Source organism: Dasypus novemcinctus, chromosome 2 (assembly GCF_030445035.2).
Source record: "Dasypus novemcinctus isolate mDasNov1 chromosome 2, mDasNov1.1.hap2, whole genome shotgun sequence".
NCBI classification, from domain to species: Eukaryota; Metazoa; Chordata; class Mammalia; order Cingulata; family Dasypodidae; genus Dasypus; species Dasypus novemcinctus.
This window is the reverse complement of record NC_080674.1, coordinates 79,795,302-79,817,280: the sequence shown is the minus strand read 5'-3', so window position 1 is coordinate 79,817,280 and position 21,979 is coordinate 79,795,302. Positions and strand designations below refer to the sequence as shown.

The 21,979-nt window shown below is 40.5% G+C and overlaps 1 protein-coding gene across 1 annotated transcript in view; it reads left to right on the top strand.

Annotated features, from left to right (window-relative positions):
• The window catches only part of LHFPL2 (LHFPL tetraspan subfamily member 2), a 178,778-nt gene extending 159,346 nt beyond the window's left edge, over nucleotides 1–19,432 (top strand). The window contains exon 5 of the mRNA XM_004449667.3: nucleotides 15,502–19,432. Within this exon, the coding sequence (XP_004449724.1) occupies nucleotides 15,502–15,758 (257 nt within the window). The 3' untranslated portion in view covers nucleotides 15,759–19,432. The remainder of the gene's footprint in view (nucleotides 1–15,501) is intronic.
• Nucleotides 19,433–21,979: the final 2,547 nt, after the last annotated feature.

The window sequence follows — 21,979 nt, the reverse complement described above, 5'->3', positions numbered from 1 at the left end:
GCCCCTAAGAAGATCCACTCACCCTCAAAAACGCTGCTGATCTGGTCTGGGCCGAGGTTTCTGCCAGTCCACAGCAAAAATGAGGAAGGATAAGGACAATGTAGCAAGATTTTATAAAACTAAATTTAGTCAATTTAAAGGCTGTCCTTTATTCTCAAATTACCGTCTCTCACCCTTTTTGTGTTAAAATGTCCTTTGTTTTATGAAGTGATGATGAGAGGAGATAATGGTTATTTTCAGTGTCTTTCTATTAGCCAAATAAAAATGTGGACCTCCCATCAGTTTTTCTGGCTCTTGTTTAACTGGTATGTGCAGTTTAAAAGTGTAGGAACCACTGCTCTAGAACACCAGCCAGCCCTCAAGGATTCAGGTGTGTCTTCTTCACAGTTATATATCTCTAGTGTTGAGAATGGGGCCTGCTGCATAATAGTAAGGTCGGTAAATGTACATTCAGTGACAAAAACGCTTACCTGTACTATGCAGATTACACTATGCTTACACTATGCTGATTAATCTGCGCTAGTGCAGATGTAAATTTCTGGGTATTTGGAAAAAGGTGTAAAGGCTTTCGTATGTACTACTAAATCTCAATTCTCTCAGACAGTAAGGCATAAATAATTGAGACATCATCTGAAGAACTGATAAGAACTGGGGTCATTTCAGAACTGGTAAGCACTAATACTAAATTTATAAAATAAATTTTCACTGAAAAATTAAAATACTCTCATGGGCAAAATGACTTCAAAGGTACAGATTAACCAAAAGTGACAATTCTTGGGCAGAAATCCTTGATTCATGTTACAATTAATACTTTATGTTGTTTTATTCTTTTATTTATAAATAACTTCCAAATACCCTTCAATCCGAATGGCTGAAATTTGGGTACTGAAGAAGACAGAGGTCCACCCTCTGGCAGCAGTTAAGCAAGCTAGAATAGCATTGTCAGTTAGCCTTGGGTAGCTCAGGACCTGAGCTCTCCCAGGTGGAAGAAAGAGCCCTCATAAGCAAGATTTCACCATAGCCAGACTGCTAAGATTGAGAGCAAATGTATACAGATAGAGGGACAAGCAGGTCTCTCATGAACATAGAAACCTGTGTGGAGGTGGGATTGCAAGGCTTTGGGGGTAGGAGGAGATGAGGAAAGGCTCAGATCATCCACTCTGTTGTATAAATTAAGAAAAGCTACTTGGAGGAGGTAAGATGTGAGAAGATGCTTAAATGATGGCCTGACCTACTGGAGGAGTGATGTACTATGACATTTTAAGACTGTCTGAGAAAGCTTTCAAGACTGTATTTTGACTAATCAGCCACAGGTGGCTATCCTGGAAAAGACATGTTGTGTTTTTTTGCAGATCATTTCATGGATGGCATTATTGTTCAAGGTGGATGTGCAATTTCTGGTGGTTTCCAAACACAGGCTCTCAGAGCAAAGATTAAAATATAAGTCGATCATATTGTTATGATTTTTTTTCCTTTTGGTCTGATGGGTTTTGTGCCTTCTTGTTTGCAGTTTTCTCCTCACACAGGGGTTTCACCTCCTTTAAGAGGACATCATAGCAGACCTTACATTGTTCTGACCTTTTCTCTAAGGTTTTCTTTCTTGAAGTGGCTTTGACTAAGGGCAGCCATTCCAAAGTGGAGACTTGCAGTGAGGAGACTGGTGACACCCAGATTGGAATGGAAGGGGTGTGGCTGGAACCTCTTTAACTCACTTTTGTTCTGCTGTAGCTCTAGCAGATTGAACTGCTTGAAGATAGGTGACCTTTTTTCTTGGTGCACCCTTTCCCTTCCCATCATCTACTTCACAGAACTCCTGTTGTCTTCTCACTTGATAACTGTTCTTACTATCCATTCTCTCATAGGTATAAGTAAGCTGACTCTTGAGTCCTTATCAATCTCTTCTCTGTAGGTGGACACATGCTTTTGTCTCAGAAACTAGTCTCTGATTTCCAGCAAAGCAGTCCTCTACCACAGGGGCTCAGAAACTAGACTCTGGAATTGAGTGCTTGGAATTGAGTCCCAGCTAAACCAATGATTAGCCATGTAACCTTACTTAACCCCTCTGTGCCTTAGTTTCCTCTTCTGTAAAAGAGTGGTATTAATAACAACCTCATAAGATTGTTATAAGGAGTTCTAAGTGATTAAACAGTGCCTGGTACATAGTAAGTGCTCAATAACTATTAATTGCTGTTATTGTCATTATAATAATGGTTATGATCATTAAGAGGTTATAACCACCTGTGTAGACTTTCAACTTTAATTAAAATATCAGTTATGAGTCTATAAAATTGGGGAAGGGTATTTAGAGCTTCAACTCAATAATGCAGTGCATATCATCTTTACTTTGAATCTGCTATTTTTACCATAGAAGATCTTCCCAAAAGGCTCATCCAAAGAAGTGGAGACTTAGAAAGAAAATGAGAATCAGAAATGGCGTGAAGCTGGTCAGCAACACATTATGTTAATGTGTAGAGGACCGTATAATAGGCACTGGGTGTACTTTGGAATGGGGGTGGAGACAAGTCTACAATCAAATGGGAGTTCCCATGAGCCAGAAATACGTACTGTGAAGTGTCCAGGATGCCTTGGAACAAATGCTGTTTTATTATGGGACAAATGCATATTATGTCACAGGAAGACTTCTGTTTTTTTCACTATCATTGTTCTGGATCGTTTTCCAGATAGTTGATTAACCATTTACTCTGAAACTTCAACTTTTTACCCATGAAATTCTTTCTAAATTTTATTGTATCTCTTCTTCCTTAAAATAGAGGATAGGGAACCTTTTCTTGGTAACTGAGGGTCATAATTACAGACTGTCTCCAAAGTCATCCCATGCCTGAGAAGTACACACGATCGCACTCTTATCTTCGGGAAGAGCATGTCTTCATGGCAAGTGCAGTGGGAAGGGAAGTGGATGGTGTGCCCTCCTCAAAGCACACTTTAATAATTGACAGTTTGCCTTGAGGGATTGTGAAAGAGAATGTCCTCCACCTACCAACAGTTGATGACCTGCAAATAGCTATAAGGGACTGTCAAAATTACTTTGACCTGTCAAAATGACTTCTGACCATGAGGAAGATGACTTGGGGATAAATAAAAATTTAGATGGAAAAGAAAGGGAAACATACAGATAAATGCTAACTGGCATATACATGGGTGTTGTATATCACTCTGTACATCATTCTTACCCCACATAGTTAAGATAAATTATCCCAGACTTAGAGTTAAATAACTAAACTTGTTACCTACTGGAAACAGTGCCTACCTCCCCACCCACCCCCAGAGGCTAATCAGTGACTGCCCTGAGGGCTGCTGATGGGAGTGGATATTTCCCTGGGCTGTAGAGCAGTTCTGCCTACTGTGCCTTCAGTGCTGGTACCTTCTCTGATGGTCTTTCCACTCTGCAGGCTCACTTCTGCATCTAGTCACCATCCTTGTCTCTTCTACAAACAGCCATGATCCACTTCATTCTTCATTTCCCCTTTTATCCCTTTGTCTCCTATCACCTGTCACTTCCTATGCTTCTCCACATTTGCCCTGCACTGTTGCTCCCCACCTAGACAGTGCCTGCCCTAACCGGTCAACCATGACTTATCAGTTGTCCTTGCTGCAGCTAGGCATAGTTGGAAACAATGTCAGAATTTTGAGGCTACACTCAGGCTGGTCTCTAGATAACAGAAATTTTCTTACATTTAATCAGCTTCCTACTTTTTTCTATGACATCTCCCAACAAATAGCCATTTTCTGTAGCCAGGAATGAGGTTTCCAGGGCTGACCATCAAGTAAAAGGCCAATTCCATGGTTTGACCCCTGCATATATTTCAGTGATAATAGTGTATCTGCTGTTCTGCTGTCCAAACTTGACAAGAACTTTCCATAATGCCTCACTTAAAACTCTGATATAAAATATCACACCTCAGCACACTATCTTTTAATTCATCCATTCATTCAAGAAATATTTACTGAGCACCTGTTACATACCGACATTGTTATAGGCAAATGGAATACATAAAGAGCTGGTAGAGAGAGACAATAAGCAAAATAAATAAGTAAGCTATATTATGTTAAAAGGTGATGGATGCTAAAAAAGTGTACCCAGCGCTAAGAAAGGCTGGGCATGGTGGGATGGGGAGCAGTTATAATATTAAATAAGGTGGTCAGAGTAGGAATCATTGAGAAGAAGAGATTTAACCAAAGACTTGAAGGAGCTGAAGGAGTTAGCCATATGGGTAATCAGGAGAATGGGTATTCCAGGTAAGGGAAACAAAACAAAAGCTAGTCGTGTGTTTTGCCGATAGATTTATTTGGGCTGTAAGAGAAAAAGAACAAAGATGATTCCAAGGTTTTTGAGCTGAGCAAGTATAAAACTGAACTCCTATTTGCTGAGATGAGGTTGACAGGGCAAAGAACAGATTTGGGAGTAGGGAGTAGGAATCAAAGTTCAGATTTCGACATAGTTTTCAGGACCTTGTTAAACATCCAGGTGGAGGTCAGGTAGGCAGTTGCATGTGCAAATCTGGAGTTCAAAGTTGGAATCAGAAATTCAGGAGACCTAAACACTGAGGTAGTACTTTAAGCTGTGGCACCAAAAGTGTGATCAGTAAATGTAATGCATATAGAGATGAGGCCCAAAACCTGAGCCCAGGAAAGATAAGGAAGAACAGCAAAGGATACTCTGAAGGAAAAGCCACTGAGGTTGCCTACCTGGCGGCAGAACACTGGCATATGATCTGAAATTCATGTGATAACAACTGTCTTCTAGTTTTCCCTTTATCCAGTATTGTTAGTACTTTGTTTACTTTGTTTTTTTTTTATTAGAGAAGTTGTAGGCTTACAGAAAAATCATGCATAAAATGCAGACTTCCCAGTTATTAACAGTTTGCATTAGTGTGATACATTTGTTATAATTCATGAAAGCGCATTTTCATAATTGTTCTATTAAGTATAGTCCATCATTTTAACAAAAGGGTTCACTGTATTCTGTATTGTACAGTCCTGTTTTTTTTTTAATGTATTCTTGTAACATATATACAACCTAAAATTTCCCCTTTTAACCACATGCACATATATAGTTCAGTGCTAATTACATTCACAATATTGTGCTACCATCACTACCATCCATTACCAAAACATTACAGTCAACCCAAACAGAAACTCTGTACAAGTTACACATTAACTCCCCCACAATATTGTGCTACCATCACTACCATCCATTACCAAAACATTACAGTCAACCCAAACAGAAACTCTGTACAAGTTACACATTAACTCCCCATTCCCTACTCCCACCCCAGCCCCAGGTAACCTGTATTCTAGATTCTGACTCTATGAGTTTACTTATTCTAATTATTTCATATCAGTGAGATCATGCAATATTTATTCTTTTCTGTCTGGCTTAATTCACTCAACATGATGTCACCAAGGTTCATCCATGTCGCTGAATGTATCAGAACTTCATTCCTTTTTACAGTTGAATAATGTATTAGTCAGCCAAAGGAGTGCTGATGCAAAACACCAGATATTGGTTGGTTTTTATAAAGAGTATTTATTTGGGGTAGGAGCTTACAGATACCAGGCCATAAAGCATAAGATACTTCCCTCACCAAAGTCTGTTTTCATGTGTTGGAGCAAGGTGGCTGCCACATCTGTGAGGGTTCAGGATTCCTGGGTTCCACTGGGCTCAGCTCCTGTTTCCTCCACAAGGACAGCTGTAGACGGTGAGGCTCTCTAGGCTTGCCTGTCTCCACAAGGTCAGCTGTAGACTATCAGGTGAATGGCTCTGTCTCTTTCCCCAGGGCTCCAGCTTAAGACTTTAGCATCAAACTCCAATATCAAAACTCCAACATTAAGAACCCTCAACTCTTTGTCCTTTGCTATGTCTTTTATCTGTAAGTCCCCACCCACCAAAGGGTGGGGACTCAAGGCCCTACTGGCACAAGGGGTTTATGTAATTACTTAATCAAGTAAGCCTATGAATCCAGTATAACCTAATATGCCCAGAGGAAAAGATCAGTTTACAAACATAATCCAATATTTCTTTTTGGAATTCATCAATAATATCAAACTGCTACAAATACTATACCATTTTATGTATATACCACATTTTGTTTATTCATTCATCTCTTGATGGATACTTAGGTTACTTCCACCTTTTGGCAAATGTGAATAATGCTGTCGTGAACATCAGTGTGCAAATATGTTTGAGTCCTGCTTTCAGATCTGTTGGGTATATACCTAGAAGTGGAATTGCTGAGTCATATGGTAATTCTATACTTAGGTTTCACAGTAACAGCCAAACTGTCTTCCACAGCAGTTGCACCATTTTACATTCCCACTAACAATGAATGAGTGTTCCTATTTCTCCACACCTTTTCCAACACTTGTAATTTTCTGTTTTAACAGTAGCTATTCTAGTGGTGTGGAATGGTATCTCATTGTGGTTTTGATTTGCATTTTACTAATAGCTAATGATGCTGAGCATCTTTTCATGTGCTTTCGGCCATTTATGTATCCTCTTTGGAGAAATGTCTATTCAAGTTTTTTGCTCATTTTCCAATTGGGTTATCTTTTTATTGTTGAATTGTAGGATTTCCTTATATATTCTTGATATTAAAACCTTATCTGATATGTGGTTTCCAAATATTTTTGCCCATTGGGTAGGTTGTCTTTCACTTTCATAATACCCTTTGCATAAAATTTTCTAATTTTGATGAGATCCCATAGATCTGTTTTTTCTTTCGTTATTTGTGCATTGGGTGTAAAGCCTAAGAAACCATTACCTAACACGAGGTCCTAAAGATGCTGCCCTACATTTTCTTCTTGGCATTTTATAGTCCTGTTTCTAAGTCTTTGAACCATTTTGAGTTAATTTTTGTATATGGTGTGAGAGATCCCCCCTTCATTTTCATGCATATGGTTATCCAGTTCTCACAGCACCATTTGTTGAAGACACTATTCTTTCCCAGCTGAGTGGACTTGGCACCCTTCTTAAAAATCAGTTGGCTGTAGGTGTGGGGGTCCTGTTTCTGAACTCAGTTCAATTCCATTGACCTTCATATCTATCCTTTGCTAGTACCAGACTGTTTCAACAACTGTAGCTTTATTTGTTACAAGTTTTAAAGTTAAGAAGTGTGAATCCTCCAACTATGTAGATGCCTCTTTTTCAAGATGTTTTTGGCTATTTGGGGCCCCTTATCTTTCCAAATAAATTTGGATGATTGGCTTTTCCGTTTTTGCATAGAAGGCTGTTGGAATTTTGATTGAGATTGTGTTGAATCTGTAAATCATTTTGGGTAGTATTGACTTCTTAACAAGATATTCCAATCCATAAGCACTGAATGTCCTTCCATTTATTTAGCCCATCTTTGATTTCTTTTGGCACAATTTTCTAGTTTTCCATGTCTTAGTCCTTTACATCTGTATTAGTCCACCAAAGGGGTGCCGATACAAAGTAACAGAAATCGGTTGGCTTTTATAAAGGGTATTTATTTGGGGTAAAAGCTTACAGTTAAAAGGCATAAAGACTCCAATTCAAGGTAGCTCTCTCGTCAAAGTCAGTGGCCACGTGTTGAAGCAAGATAGTCTCTCCTTCCCCTCTGGGCTTTCAGTTCTCTCTCTCCTGACATAGGGTTCATTTCTTTCTGGGATTTCTGAATCAGTCTCACCTGTTCAGTTCTCTTCCCAACTTCAGCTACAAACTATGAGGCTAATGACTCACCTCTCCCTGGGATCCCAGGATCAAACATGACAGAGCTCTCTCTCTCTCTTCCCCTATCTCCATCAGTCTTTCTCTTCATTTCTCTCAGACCCACCAAGAGGGCGGAGACCCAACTTGAGTTATACCCTCCTAACATAGCCTAGTCAACCTTCTAAATTGCTTTTATTAAGTAACCTTTATCAAAAGCCCTTCAATGGATTTAATACGATCAAAGGATATCTCACCCAGAGGAAGAGATTAGTTTACAAACATAATCTTTCTCTTGGGATTCATAAAATAATCTCAAACTGCCACAACATCCTTGGTTAAATTTATTCCTAATTTTTTTCAGGTGCTATTGTAAATGGAGTATTTTCTTGATTTCCTCTTCAGATTGCTCATTACTAGTGTATATAGTACTGATTTCTGCAAGTAGAGACTACATTGAGTGTGTGTGCCTCTTGCAAACAGTTCTGCCGCCATCTCCTTTATTTCCTGGTGGCTCTGTCATATGCACGCACTTGCCAGCCACTTGCGTCCTGCCCACGGTCTCTGCAGACTTGGGTCCCTGTGCCTGCTTTTGTGTGGGGTTCTAACTCACTGCTGTGAGTGGCTCTATGGTCTGCATCCACAGCAGGCGGTACCCAGGCCATGCCGACTGTGTGACTCTTAAGACTGCAAAGGACCGAGAGGGGAAGGGGTTCAGACTGGCAGGCCTGGGTCATAAATCTCCTTTTTTCTGCTGTTTTTCTTCAATTCAGCATTTGTGGAGTCCTTCTCCAGTCCCTATCATCCTCCAGAGTTTCAAGCAAGTGGGATTTGTCCTTTTATTAGTTGTTTCTGAGAGGGGACTTTTCCAGGGATGTCATCCATGTTGCTGATGTCACATGAGGTATACTATCAGTACTATTTGAGCTTGTTGATAAAAATATTTTATGTATGGGTAACGATGAAGCTGCCACCGCCAATTAGCCTGGAATGCTGAGTTGTGCCCCAGAACAGGGATGGGATACAGGAAGCCAGTCACTCTCTTGCCTGGCTCCCCTTGCTTCATGTGGGGAAGAGGGCTTCCGGGGGTGAGGGGCCCGAGGGAGTGAGATGTGTGGAGGCAGGAGTAGACTCCAAGCATTAGGCTGTGTCAACTGAGCTGGGTGAACAGAGACTGGATCCCAGGCTTAGTTAGGTCCACAGCCCAGACCTCTAGTCACAGGGCAGACCTGATAGGGATAGACAAGGCTGGATGATTCTTTTTTTTTTTTCCCCAGAGAATGTTGAAAGGGGAGTGGGTGTTTGATACCAGTTAGATGGACTCCTGCTGTGATCCTAAATGTTTATGGCTGTTTCAGAACCAGAAAGAATTTGAACTTTTGACTTTAGTTAATTACTACATCTCCATCAGGCTTATTATTGAATTTAAACAATATTGTGCTATCTTTTGAAAATTAGAATTGATTCAGTAAGCATTGAATAGCTGAACAAAAATGTCAGCAGGTTGTGGTTGGTATGGGGGACACAAGAAGAATAACTTCCCTGCCCTCACGGGCTCAAAGTCCTGCTGGGGGACTGCTTTATCTTCAGGGCCTAGAGTCCAGCACATAGTAGGTAACGCAGTATTTATTTTGTGAATAAATACATAAAAATAACAATGTTAAAGAACTGAAGAGGGATGTCCATGAAACACAAGGATAACATCCTAGTGAGAAGTGGTGACAGGTATTTCATGTAGAGGTAACAACTGGGACATGGAGGATATTTCCAGGTCGATGAGGGCCCAAGTACAGTGTGGCCAGATTCATTGAGTATCACTGGCCTTAAAATGTTTAAAGTGTTTAAAGACTATGAAACCCTATACCATCCCAATCCTGTAGCCCTGCCATGGCTGTGAATTAATACACCCGGTATAGGGACAAGCACATAGTGTATACTCAGTAGACGCTCCTTAGGAATTACTAATTGGAGCCCAAATGTATGGAAAGATACTTTCAGCTAAGCCTGCTGTCAATTGTCTGCTGTGAACTCACCTTCCACACTTATTGGGATATTTCATAGATTTAGAATGAGCATCTTGATTATGACTCAGTGGAGGCCAAGTGTTGTGCCTCTCACCCGTGGCTTCTCCACAAGTTGCTAGTTGCAATGACAGATGGCTTTCTTTTGTTCCTGTCCTTAGATAATTTCCTTTGCAGACTGGAAGTGGTCTAAAGAGGGAAGTAGAAATATGATGTCTAAAAACTCAGTTGTTCAGATAGTTATTCTGTATAACAGGAACCAGCCTATAGTTCTCATACTTTTCAGGCCAGGAAAATGGCTTTCTTCTGCACAAATGGTAGATGACCTACAAAAGACAAGAAATCTTGAGTCCAGTCCTTTGGCCAGCAAGTAATGAGAGTGTGGCAACTGTGTGACTGATCTGCAGGGAAGGAGGTGCTGCTAAAAAGGCCAGGGAAAGCTGTGAAATAGCACTGAACCTTTTCTGGCTTCCTTCGTAGGCTGAAGAGCTTGGTTCAGACTTTGCTCCCCCATCCTTAGCATTATATACTCCTAAGTGTGGGCTGGTCATCTTCAGAACAAGTTAAAATAGAATTGATTGTATTCAGCAATTCCTAGTCTTTCCAAAATTGTGGGCTTAGCAAGACTATCTTTACTTCACACCTAAGAGATTTGATTAAAACTATATTTAACTTTTTTTTCATTCCAGGGAATTAACAAGAAAATGACTTCAGACATAATTTTGTGGCTGTTCTGACCACAGTGGGTGCTGAATGTTGGACAGAAAGCAGTAACTTTACTCTCTGGGGCTGGAGGTGTCAAGATCAACACTAGGAGGGGAGGCTCTGGGAAGTGTTTCATTCCTTTCTAAAGCACATTCTATGATCTAGGCAGAGGTGAGGAAGGGTAGTACTAACGTGGGAGAGGGGCAGGTGGGCGTGGGCGTGGGCGTGGGGCCACCTGGAGCTCTCTGGTCCCGAGAGGGCTCACATCTGGTGCCTGTCAGGGAGGTTTTCAGGGTTCAGTGTCCGGCTTGGTGGTAGCTGTAGGTGAGTCCCAGTGATTCTGACCGTAAGTTTCTTTTCATTTATTTATATTTTTTCTTCACTTTATAAGGTTGAGTCATCCCTTGTGGGTGTGACCATAGGTCAGCAGATGCTGGCAACATCTAATCCTCTTGGTACAATGAGTTGGGAGGCTGTTAGCAAAACAGACGACACGACTGGGACAAAAAAACATGCCCACTGACCTAGTTTCTTAATTTTTCTGTACTTGCACATCTCAAAAAGAAGTGCAATGGGGCTGTAAGGCAAGGCAATGGAAAGGCCCCAGAGATCTCTATAGGCTGGCCTAACTTCAGGCACTGTTTTTTTTTTAAAATAGCTGCACAAGGAGGTCAGACCATTTCCTGGCTCTTACATGAAATCAGTCCAGAGCCACTCACCTTCCATTTGGTCCCTGGATATAACCCACAACCAAGGATCCATCCAAATTGAGGACTAGGAAAACCATGCCAAGTTTGCAACAAAATTGGTTGTGTTTACTGTACTCTTTCCCTGCTATCTCACATACTTGTTTATAAAGTCAATGATTTAAATTCTGTTTTGGGAGCTGTTATTATCAAGCCCATTTGGAAGGTGGGGCACAGGTTTTGCTTCTTAAACCCTGGGATTCACAGGCCTAGAAAAGGGCAAGGTGGCTAGGTAAGCCAACCATGCAAGGATCTTCATTTCCTTTCTTGCTGACACATTTCATTTTTACTGACTGGCATTTGTTGAAGAGTTGTTTTACTCTTTTTCCCCAGAGGCACTATGGTTTAGAAATATTTTGTTACAAGTTGCATTAACTCTCAATAAACTTTTGTTAAGGGTTTAACTATGTGCTAGGCTCTATTCTGGACACTGGCTTTAGAGCAGTAAAACAAATATACAAAAATCCCTGCCCTCCTTGCTTTAAAGTCTAGGATGACAATGGGTAATAATCAAAATAAAACTAAAATATTAGGTTGCATCATATGAAATGGCCATTTTTTGTAGGTAAAAAACATCACTGAGTTTCATATGACTGAAACTAATATGTAATATGTTAGTAAAAAGTGCTAAAGACAAATAATAAAGCAAAGAAGTGGGTATAGGAGGTAGAGGAGAGGTTGAAATGTTGAGTGACACAGAAGCCCACACTGAGAAGGTGGCATTTAACTGATGATGACTTGACAACATCAGGAAGGAAGAGTGTTGCAGATGGAAGGAATGGCAGGTGCAAAGGCCCGAGCATGCCTGATGTGTACAAGGACTAGCCAGATGGGCCACTGTGGCTGGAGGAGAAAGACAGGAAGTGAGTGCAGAGAGTAAGAGAGAGCCAGAGCACAGAGGGCCTTCAAGGCTAGAGAGAGAAATTTGTATTTTACTGTAAGAGATGGAAAACATTTGTGGGCTTTTTCTCCATAATTTCATTAGGAAGCAAAAAGAATCTCCTGGGATGATGCTTGTGATCGGGTAATGGATGCTTGTAGGGTCCAGAAGCCACTTCCTGGCCCCAAGAGCAGAGGAGAGTGAGGAATGCCAGGGCAGGGCTCAGATTAATGACCTTGCTTCCCTGTTTAGGACCTCCTAATGTGAGGGCTAAGTGTGGCAGTCACCTGAGAGGGTCACCTGAATCGCTCAACTTTCTGGAACCCTTTGGTAGAAGAGGCTTTTTCTAAAGACCACAGAAAATGAGAAATGAGAATAGTTTGCCTTTGGGGGTGTGTGTGGCTTATCTGAAGTCCCCTAGAAGCCCAGTTTTATAATGCTGTTAGAAATAGGTCTAAGGTTTTCATGGTACCACCACATAAATGACAGTTCTGATGAGGGCTGGGAGAAAAGGTCCACTCTCACCCATCAGATGTTCCAACAGCCTAGGAGGGTAGTCGGGCAATTTCCATCCTCTGCCCCATGAGAATTTGGATAAGGCCCACTTGTATTTGTCTAGGCTGGCTGCCCAGGTTACGAATATGCGATTTCAGCACACATGGCAAATACTGGAATTTGCGGACATACCACATCTTACTTTTTATTACCCTCCCATGTGGGTTTATATTCAAGCTGAGACTTTTGGCAAACTCATAAGAACAGCACCCTTCCATGATAAGCAAAGTCTCCTTGATGTTCTCATTCACAAATGGATTGGGCCAGAAGCAGCCACAGGATTTTAAGATGGCCTGAGGCACTTCAGGAATCCCGATTGAGCTGTTAGAAATGGGAACACAAAAGAACTAGACAGAGAAGTACTGTAGGTCAGTGTTTCTGACTAAGCTTAATATGCTGTGAAAAGGGACCTGATGCTATTAAAATAAGGATTATATTACTTAATAATTTTAAACCTTCCTACTTCTAAAAATTATCTGAACAGTGAAATTAAGGTATTTTGTGTGTCCTCCAGCCAGCCACAGCCTGGCACGAGGTGGTAGAGCTGGTATGTGATAATGAACTCCATGTTTTCTGTCTTCTGGCTCTAACATATTAAAATGCATTTATTTTACAGTGTTATTGGGCTTTTTTAAGCCACATAATACAAATGAAGTATGCAATTAATATTTAACTGGAGCCACAATTCAAATATGAACAATTTCTTTTTTAAGTAAGAGCAAGCAGCTAAAGGTCCCTTGCCTCAAACCTATGCTTAGAGGTTACATACAAGAGAGGGCCATTCAGTCTGGAGTGGGCGGAAATGTTACCAGTGATGGTGCCTCATGGTACCCAGTGAGATAATTTCAGGAAAGAAACTACCAGGGTCTCCTAAAATCCAAACATCAGTCAATCTCTCAAATCCACTCCTCTATACAAGGATACATGGGGTTTCTTAGGGGACAAGGTGGAGCTGCAGACAAGTTTTAATTAGGATTTATCGTAGATCTTAAACATATTAAAAAGAATAGGATTTATCGTAGATCTTAAACATATTAAAAAGAATTGGCTAAATCATTTTAGGTCTCCCCACCTGAGTAAACTTTTTAGATGGAGAACTGTAACTTCTTTCAAGGGTACCAAAATGGTAGCCTGGTGCCTTCCCCTCTCCCCAAATTAGTGTACCTTTCAGAATAGACCTTCAAAAATAAGCTAATCAGGAGTGTATGTGACTTAAGTCATTGAGCTCCCGTCTCCCACATGGGACCTGGGTTCGGTTCCCCGTGCATCCTGAAAAAAACAAAAACGACAAGCAAAACAAAACACCTCAGAGAAGCCAATGTGGCCCAGTGGTTGAGCACCTGCTTCTCACATATAAATTCTTGGGTTCAATCCCCAGCCCCCTGTACTTCAGAAAAAGAAGAAAAAAAGCTGAACTATTTTTTCATAACTTTAAACTGTTTGTGTTTATACATAGAAGGTTCTATGTCAGGCTGCTAGTATGTGTTCCAGTTTTTGTGTTGTTGTTATGGGCTTAGAAAGCACTCTTTACTGACTTTAATATGACAACTACCTTATGAGTTAAGGATTAGCCCTGTTTTATGGGTGAGCAATCAGGCTTAAGAAACTTTTCTAAGGTCGCCCAGCTCATAGGTGGCAGGGCCTGGATTCAAATCTCTTACTCTAAAACCTGAGCTCTTAACTCTTTAGTGAGTCTTGCCATGGCCATCATTTGGCTGGTTTAGGGCTGTTCTGCTAGACTCCAGAGACCCAACCCAAGATCGCTGATTCAGTGCCTACCATAATCCAGAGTGCCAGTACATTCTGCACGGGCCACCCTTCTCCTTGGGGGAATTAACTCTGTATTCCCAGGCATTTCTAATAGTTTTCCTCCATAATGCCTCATTCTGCTGCTCTTTTCCAGCTTCACTCACACTTCCCCACTCTGGATCACATTTCCCTAGCTGCATATCCCTGTTTCTAACATTCGGACCTATGGAGAAATAAAGGACTATAGGGTTAGAAAGACTTTTTTTTTTCAGACAGCGAACATATGACTGTGTCCCCTCTACTAACCCTCAAGGCCATTAGCTGAGTAGAGCAATGGGGTTAATTTGGGATGGGGAGAGAATCAGACCCAATAACTGATCTAGTAGTGAACTCCCATGCTGTGCTGGGAGATGCCATTACAGGACAAAGACAGCTGTGAAAGTTGTAAGCAGAAGTGACTCAGTTCTGAAGACAGATAGCTTGAAACATTGTCCCTGATTGTTCTTCAAATCTTATACCACCAGCCATCAGATAGACTCCTCATGTACTACCACTCACGTTAAGGCTAGCCTCCTTCATTCCCCCACCTCTTACATTTAACCAGGTCTAGATCGGATGGCTCTGTGTAATTAATTCCCTTAGGCCAGGGATTGGCAAACTGTTTTCTGCAAAAAGCCAGATAGTAAATATTTTAGGTTTTGCAGGCTATATGGTATGAAGGAACTATTCAACTACGCTGTACTAGCACAAAAGCAGCCACAGGTGGTCCATATACTAATAGTCATGGCTCCATTCCAATAAAACTTTATTTACAAAAACAGGCCCCAGGTCAGATTTGACCTCAGAGTCTTAGTTTCCCAACTTCTGCTTTAGACCACAAGGGAAATGCTCACAGCAAGAAATGACACGTTAATTGCCTTCTAGAAGAAAAATTAGTAGGTGCACATTCCAACATGTATAAGTGTGGCTGAGGATATTTCCTGATCAGATCAGATTACTTGCTTAAAACAGTCCTTATTTTTCTCTACTGAACAGATGCCATTGCCTAAAGCTGGCAAATCCAGAACAATTACAACTGATCTGTACAGTTGCTTGCTTTACTTTTTAGAGCCACAGGAGTTTTCACCTGACTTAGCTGTTTTCTCTTTTGTCCTGCAGGTCTGTTCCTTATCCTTGGTTTGATACTCTACCCTGCTGGCTGGGGGTGCCAGAAGGCCATAGCCTACTGTGGACACTATGCATCTGCCTACAAGCCTGGAGACTGCTCCTTGGGCTGGGCCTTTTATACCGCCATTGGGGGCACAGTGCTCACCTTCGTCTGTGCTGTCTTCTCGGCACAAGCAGAAATTGCAACCTCCAGCGACAAAGTACAGGAAGAAATCGAAGAGGGGAAAAACCTTATCTGCCTCCTTTAGTTTGGAAGAGAAACATTAATGCCATTTTCTTCCTTGAATAACCCTGTGAAACAATCCATCTCTGGTTTCATCGTCTGAATCAAGTGGAAAAGTAGCCTTTATCTACCAAAGCCACATTCCCAGCCCCAGGCCTTACCAGAACCGAGAGGCAACATCAATTATGCAGTTACTGGACATGAGGACTTCAGAGCATAGTTTAAGAGATAGAAAATGAAAATGGTATATAAACCCTGACCTGTAGTTGACAAGTTCCGTAAGACTCCCATCTCCCCCAGGGTTTCTGAAGGTTATTGATCTAAATCCTTAAGGCAATAGTTTCTGTCGTAACAGAAGAGACTGTTAGCCAGATTTGCAAGCTGTTTTGAGACATGATTCTGTCACAGAGTCACATGGTTCATGAGCATCCACACCTCAAAAAGAGGTTTGGGGTTGGTGTTCTGTTTTCCTCCTAGTTCTTCCAATTCAGCTGGATTCTGACATGAGAGTACAAACTTACTGGGGGTAGGATATGTGCTAAAGGGCACAACAAGACACTGTTATTTAGGTGGACAAAAGGGTCATCAGGGACAGTGTGAAATCCTGTTGTGGAATGTATTCTAGGCTGAATTCCAGGTTAGGTGGATAAACTGAACTGTCACTCCCATGATTTCAGAAATTTAAGAAAAAATAAGGTCCTGTACAATCATATGAGGAGAAAAGTAAAATGTCCTGCTAATAAAATAAAGATAAATTCATTCCTCTTCCTGGCAGCTGGGCTTGTGCCAATAACTGGCCCAGTCTCCTCTTCTACCGTAGATCACGTGTGTCTCCTAGGGCTAGGATTGTGTTTTGACTGCCAAAGGAAACCTCACTCTGTTTCCTCATTCCAGAGACAGAGGTATCCAAGCCAGCTGTGGCTCATTCAGATGTTCACTGGGAAGACTTGCCAAAATTTCAGCACTTGTGGGGAGAACTTTTCCCACTGTTTGGTAACTATGCTGCAGTCAGTCGTATTTCCAACCCCAGCAACAGCATTATGGCATTCTTTACAGAAAAAGAGAGATAGTAGGAAGTTTTTCTAGTTACTGGTATTGATCCTGAAAGACTGAAATAACATTAAAGGCAGCAAACAGAATGTTGAGTCAAACTCTTCCTTCTAAAGAAAGCACAGTGTTAATGCAAAAAGGAGTTAGACGAAGCTCAGAGCATCTGCCTGTACCTGTTTACAAAAAGAATTGAACACCACTATTTAAAAGGATTGAGGCGCTTTTATATAGATTACCGATATAATTGAATCAGGGAGAAAGATGATATTAGCAATCACCTCAAATTTACTTTGGAATGATTAAAGTAGGCAGAAAGAACCTAGTCTGGCACTACGAGCATCAGAAGTGCAGAATGATATAGAAATGTTCCTTTGCAACTTCAGCAAATAGAGTGGACCTGCCACATTTCTGGAAAGATAAAAGATTCTCTTTGGGTTTATGACCCTGCTCATTTGAGGACTTTGCTTTGAAAAATTAGCAACAAATAATTACTGAGCACCTTCTTTGTTATATGCAAGATATTGTGTGCTATGTGCCACCAGGTATAGTTGCCTGAACTCAGATTTTACCACCTTTCCCCAGGAGAGTAATCTTAAAGTGTTTTGAGTATAAAAACCATGCCCTGGTACAGAAAAAGTGAATTGCCCCATTCCATTGTATAAACAGCAGCTAAGTATTATTCCATTCTGGTCTTAGGCCTCTATCATCTTACCAGACTAAGAGCTAAGAGTTTGGGGGAGGGGGGGTAGAGGGTGGAACCAGATCTTAAGGAGTTCACCATTCTTGGACCAAAGTTCGGAGTAAGCAAACTGTAAATCCTATGACTTTTTTTTAAAAGAGAAGGTTGTAAATAGGTATCTTCATAGCAGTCTGTAGTAAGGGCTCAGGAAACATTAACTGTGTCTCTAATAGCACATGGAAATCAGCTATGGGAACCACTGGACAAGACACCTCCTTATTGTGCATTATAATGTTCTAACAAAGTTAAACGATAAACATAGAAAATTCTTTGAACATGTCCATTATCATCTTTACTGCCTGACTGCTTTTTGGCTAATGGTGGTGGTAACCATAGATCAATCTGATAAGTCATAAGTGAAAATGTGACCTCATAGCCAGAATAAACTCACATGACAGTATTTATCACATTAGTTTGAATGCTACAGAATTAAATGCAAATATACACATAACCCCAAAGCACTAAAAACTATGTAAAGCACTGACTTAGCAAGCAGAGGAGATGGGTTTCTGTAGCAGAGGGTAAAAAGGTAATGCTGGCCTTTGAAACTTTCACTCCAACAGCCAGGCTTTGGTTGGGATGAATGGAACGATGGGATACTACATCTCTTTCCACCTAAATCTTTAAAATCATACTAAAGACAAATTCTTCTGCACAGCCATTTAACAACTACTCAAAAGGAACATGGTAGAAAGAAATGTGTAAAACAATTAGACCGTTGACCCATGCCTAATTTTCTAAAAATTACTATCAATCACCTAATCACCTCGTGTTAAAAATCTAATATACTGGACATTACTACTACCAGAAAAGTCTTATTTATTTTGCCTGCATTTGCGCTTAAAGTTTCATAATGAGCTAGGCTTCTCAGTGATCTCCCAGGAGGCAGAAATATTTGCTTTGGATTCTGTGGATTCTTTAAACCTGTGTGCTAATTCAACCATGTTACATTAATTGTGTAAGGTTCTTGTATAGTTTTCAAACATCTGTGGTGTGATGATCTTTGTTAAACATGTATTCTGTAAAGTGCCATAGTCTTTTTATGTGTAGCATATTTAAAACATATATTATACATACACAAGTCTATGTGAAAGATGTGCAATAACAAAGGTGTATGTTTTTTGGAAACTGGATAGGAGTCAGGGCAGAAATGTTTCTGTTTTGGCAAAGGAGAGTTACACATTTTTGCCCTCATGGCCTAATCATTAACCCTTAACAGTTCTAATGCTACACAAATCTTATGTGAAGAAAAGACTAGTATGAAATAATTTCTTCCTGGGTCTAAATTAAAATAATCATGAGATTTATGTGAATGTCAAGCCAGCAAGTCAGGCCCAGTTAATGCTAGTCTTTCATGTGAAATGTGAAGCTGCCACATTGCCTTTTCTTTTAGTGTGATAACTAGTAGCTGGTACATAATCACTAAGGAGCTATTTCTTGACATGCTTTTATAGGCCATGTTAATGCTAGACCACTATTTTAAGGGCTAATTTCCACCCTTTTTGGCCATATGAGTCTGTCTGAGAACAGACCTCTGTGTGCAATAATATGTGGCTATTGGAAATCCCTGGCCTGCATTTCTATTTGGGTAGCAATCACTCCTAAGGGCCAAGGAATTAAAGGCATGACTGGGATTTCTTCTGAAACTGTGGTGAATCTTCTTCCAAGGCTGGGGGTCATTAGGTGCTTTGGAGGAACTCTGCACCACTTGAAATTCAACAGCCACTTGAGCCAATTATAAAACTGTATTTACAGTTAATAGACTCAATTTGAGCCTTCAAATTTGTGGTTATCCTATTGTAAACTAATAACATTGTTTGTCTAGCATTGATTAGGTTCCTGTGCTTATATATGTTCACAACCTGCTCCCTTCTCCCAAGATCTGAATTAAATCTGATTTTGCAAATGCATTCTGATTCTTTCAAGTCTGAGTATACTGGCTTCAATATAATGTATAATTTTATCAAGAAAATACCTACTAGTCAAAAGTTATTTTAACAGATAACTTATGTGTAAATTTGGTCATAGAAAAAAAGATTTTCAGGTATTTTAAATTATTCCATTTACTAGTAACATGTATATATCCCTACCCTAGGGAAGCTTTAATCTTCCCTGGTGAAGAGTCAACATAATTATGAGTAAGTAAAAAAACATTTAAATAATATACAAGGGAAACGGACTTTGTCCCAGTGGTTAGGGCGTCCGTCTACCACATGGGAGGTCCACGGTTCAAACCCCGGGCCTCCTTGACCCGTGTGGAGCTGGCCCATGCGCAGTGCTGATGCGCGCAAGGAGTGCCCTGCCACGCAGGGGTGTCCCCGCGTAGGGGAGCCCCATGCGCAAGGAGTGCACCCCGTAAGGAGAGCCGCCCAGCGTGAAAGAAAGTGCAGCCTGCCCAGGAATGGCGCCGCCCACACTTGCCGCTGACAACAGAAGCAGACAAAGAAACAAGACCCAGCAAAAAGACACAGAAAACAGACAACCGGGGGAGGGGAGGGGAAATAAATAAAGATAAATCTTTAAAAAATAAATAAATAATATACAAATATTTTAAAGTAAAGCTATATAATAGGAAAACAGTAACAGGCTTTACAAACAGTGTAAAAAATGTGTATGACAATGACAATACTGAAGGACACATTCTTATCTTCCAACAAGAAATACAAAAACTGAAACCCACCCTACAGTTTCATATCCACATTTCCTGAAGATGATATTGGCTGTAAAAACTCCCACCTACAATATGTAGAACTCTTCTTAATTAAATGACACTAATTATTCTTTTAGTAAATGATTATTCAATTTGCCATATCCCTCAAAGGACTTACTATCTGACAAAATAAACAAAAATGGCTTTTCCTCTAGGGCCTGTGACAAATGGAACTACACTTCTGCTTTGGCTTCTAAACATACCTAATACCTGCCAGGTTTCTTATAGAAATTAAAAGTGACAAAATTACCCAGATCACTAAAGAAAAAAGGTTTTCTGGTTGCTTTTCCAACTGTTAGTATATCTATCTCAAAAGTTACTATAAAAGAGAAAGGACCCTGGATTTACATTTCAGTACAGACTGGGGAACCCACACGTGTGCTTTTTCCTTCATCCATTTTTAACCTAGCAATTTTGTTACTGGATCAACTTTCCATGGACTAATCATCCTGGAACACTTTGTATTTAATTTATTCCCACCTCTGCTTAAAGTCTTTGCTTAACATGAAACAATTCCAATCTTTACTATTGTGGACATTCCTTTAAATGGGTATTGTAGTTTCCAGTAATTCAATACCTTCTCTAACTCTCAAACACTAACATGTAAGAGCAATCAAAGGAAACTTTTAGCCTCTTCTTCAAAGCAAGAGCCAGTAATGGTTTTTTTTTTTTCCCCCAGAGACCCCTATTAGTAGCTTAGACAATTGGCTGGTGTCACCCCACTGCAGTCCCCACTACTATTTTCTTCCTTGCAGATTCCTCTCCTCACCCTAAAGCATTCTGCACTTATACAAAGTGCTAATATGGTTTAAGTACACAGGATATAGATAAATGCACAAATAAGTAAGAGGAAGGAGTAAAACCAAAACCACATGGGAGGCTTCTGGTCGACCAAGATGGCAGTTTAAGATTCTCTAGGGTGCCATTCCCCCATAGAATCTTAGAACAACTAGTGAAAACTGGTAAAGACATCTTAAATAAAATCCCAAAAGAACAGTGAAAGGGTTGCTCTAACTAAGCAAGTGCCAAAAGAAGAAAAGATGCTTTTGAAAGTGGAAACACTCATGGCATCCTCACTAGCCTCTTCCCCACCCCTCCCCCTCAGGCAGTATGGAGCCATCCTGTGCTCCCTTTGTGGGTAGCTAGCCAGAATTCCAGAGGGAGTAACCACTATGCATACAATGGGCTTCCTATATTGTTGGAGCCAATCTAAAAGGTGGCGGTCTAAAAGACTGAACAAAGAAATTTGTCTTGGGCAAAGATTTCCTACCCTAAGTTATAAAATAGAGCACCCAGGAGGTGAAAAAAGTCTATTTCATAGGGAGTAGAGGGCACATGTAAATTCTTGGAAATGGTGGAATTCCCAAGACCATTAGCAAGCACAAGCTCAGGACAAGACACAGTCTCAGAAAAGATGGAGAGAACCCTGGACTTCATATTTGCTTTGGGCTGATCTCTGATAGGAGGGCCAAACTATGAAGAAGTGCACCAGGCCATGCAAAGCCAATATGCAAAAACTCTAAAATGTGTTTGGAAATCTCTGTCATTATCGCTAGCTAGATAAAAACTTAAGGAACAGACAGCTCAGGAACTAAGAGTTAACCCTTTAAAATATTAAAAATTTACAAGTGTACAACAAAAGATTACAAGGCAAAGAAACAGGAAATCGTCCAAATTAACAAGATAAAAACCAAGAAGCAATCAACAATGATGACAAGACTCTGGACATACTGGACAAAGACTTAAA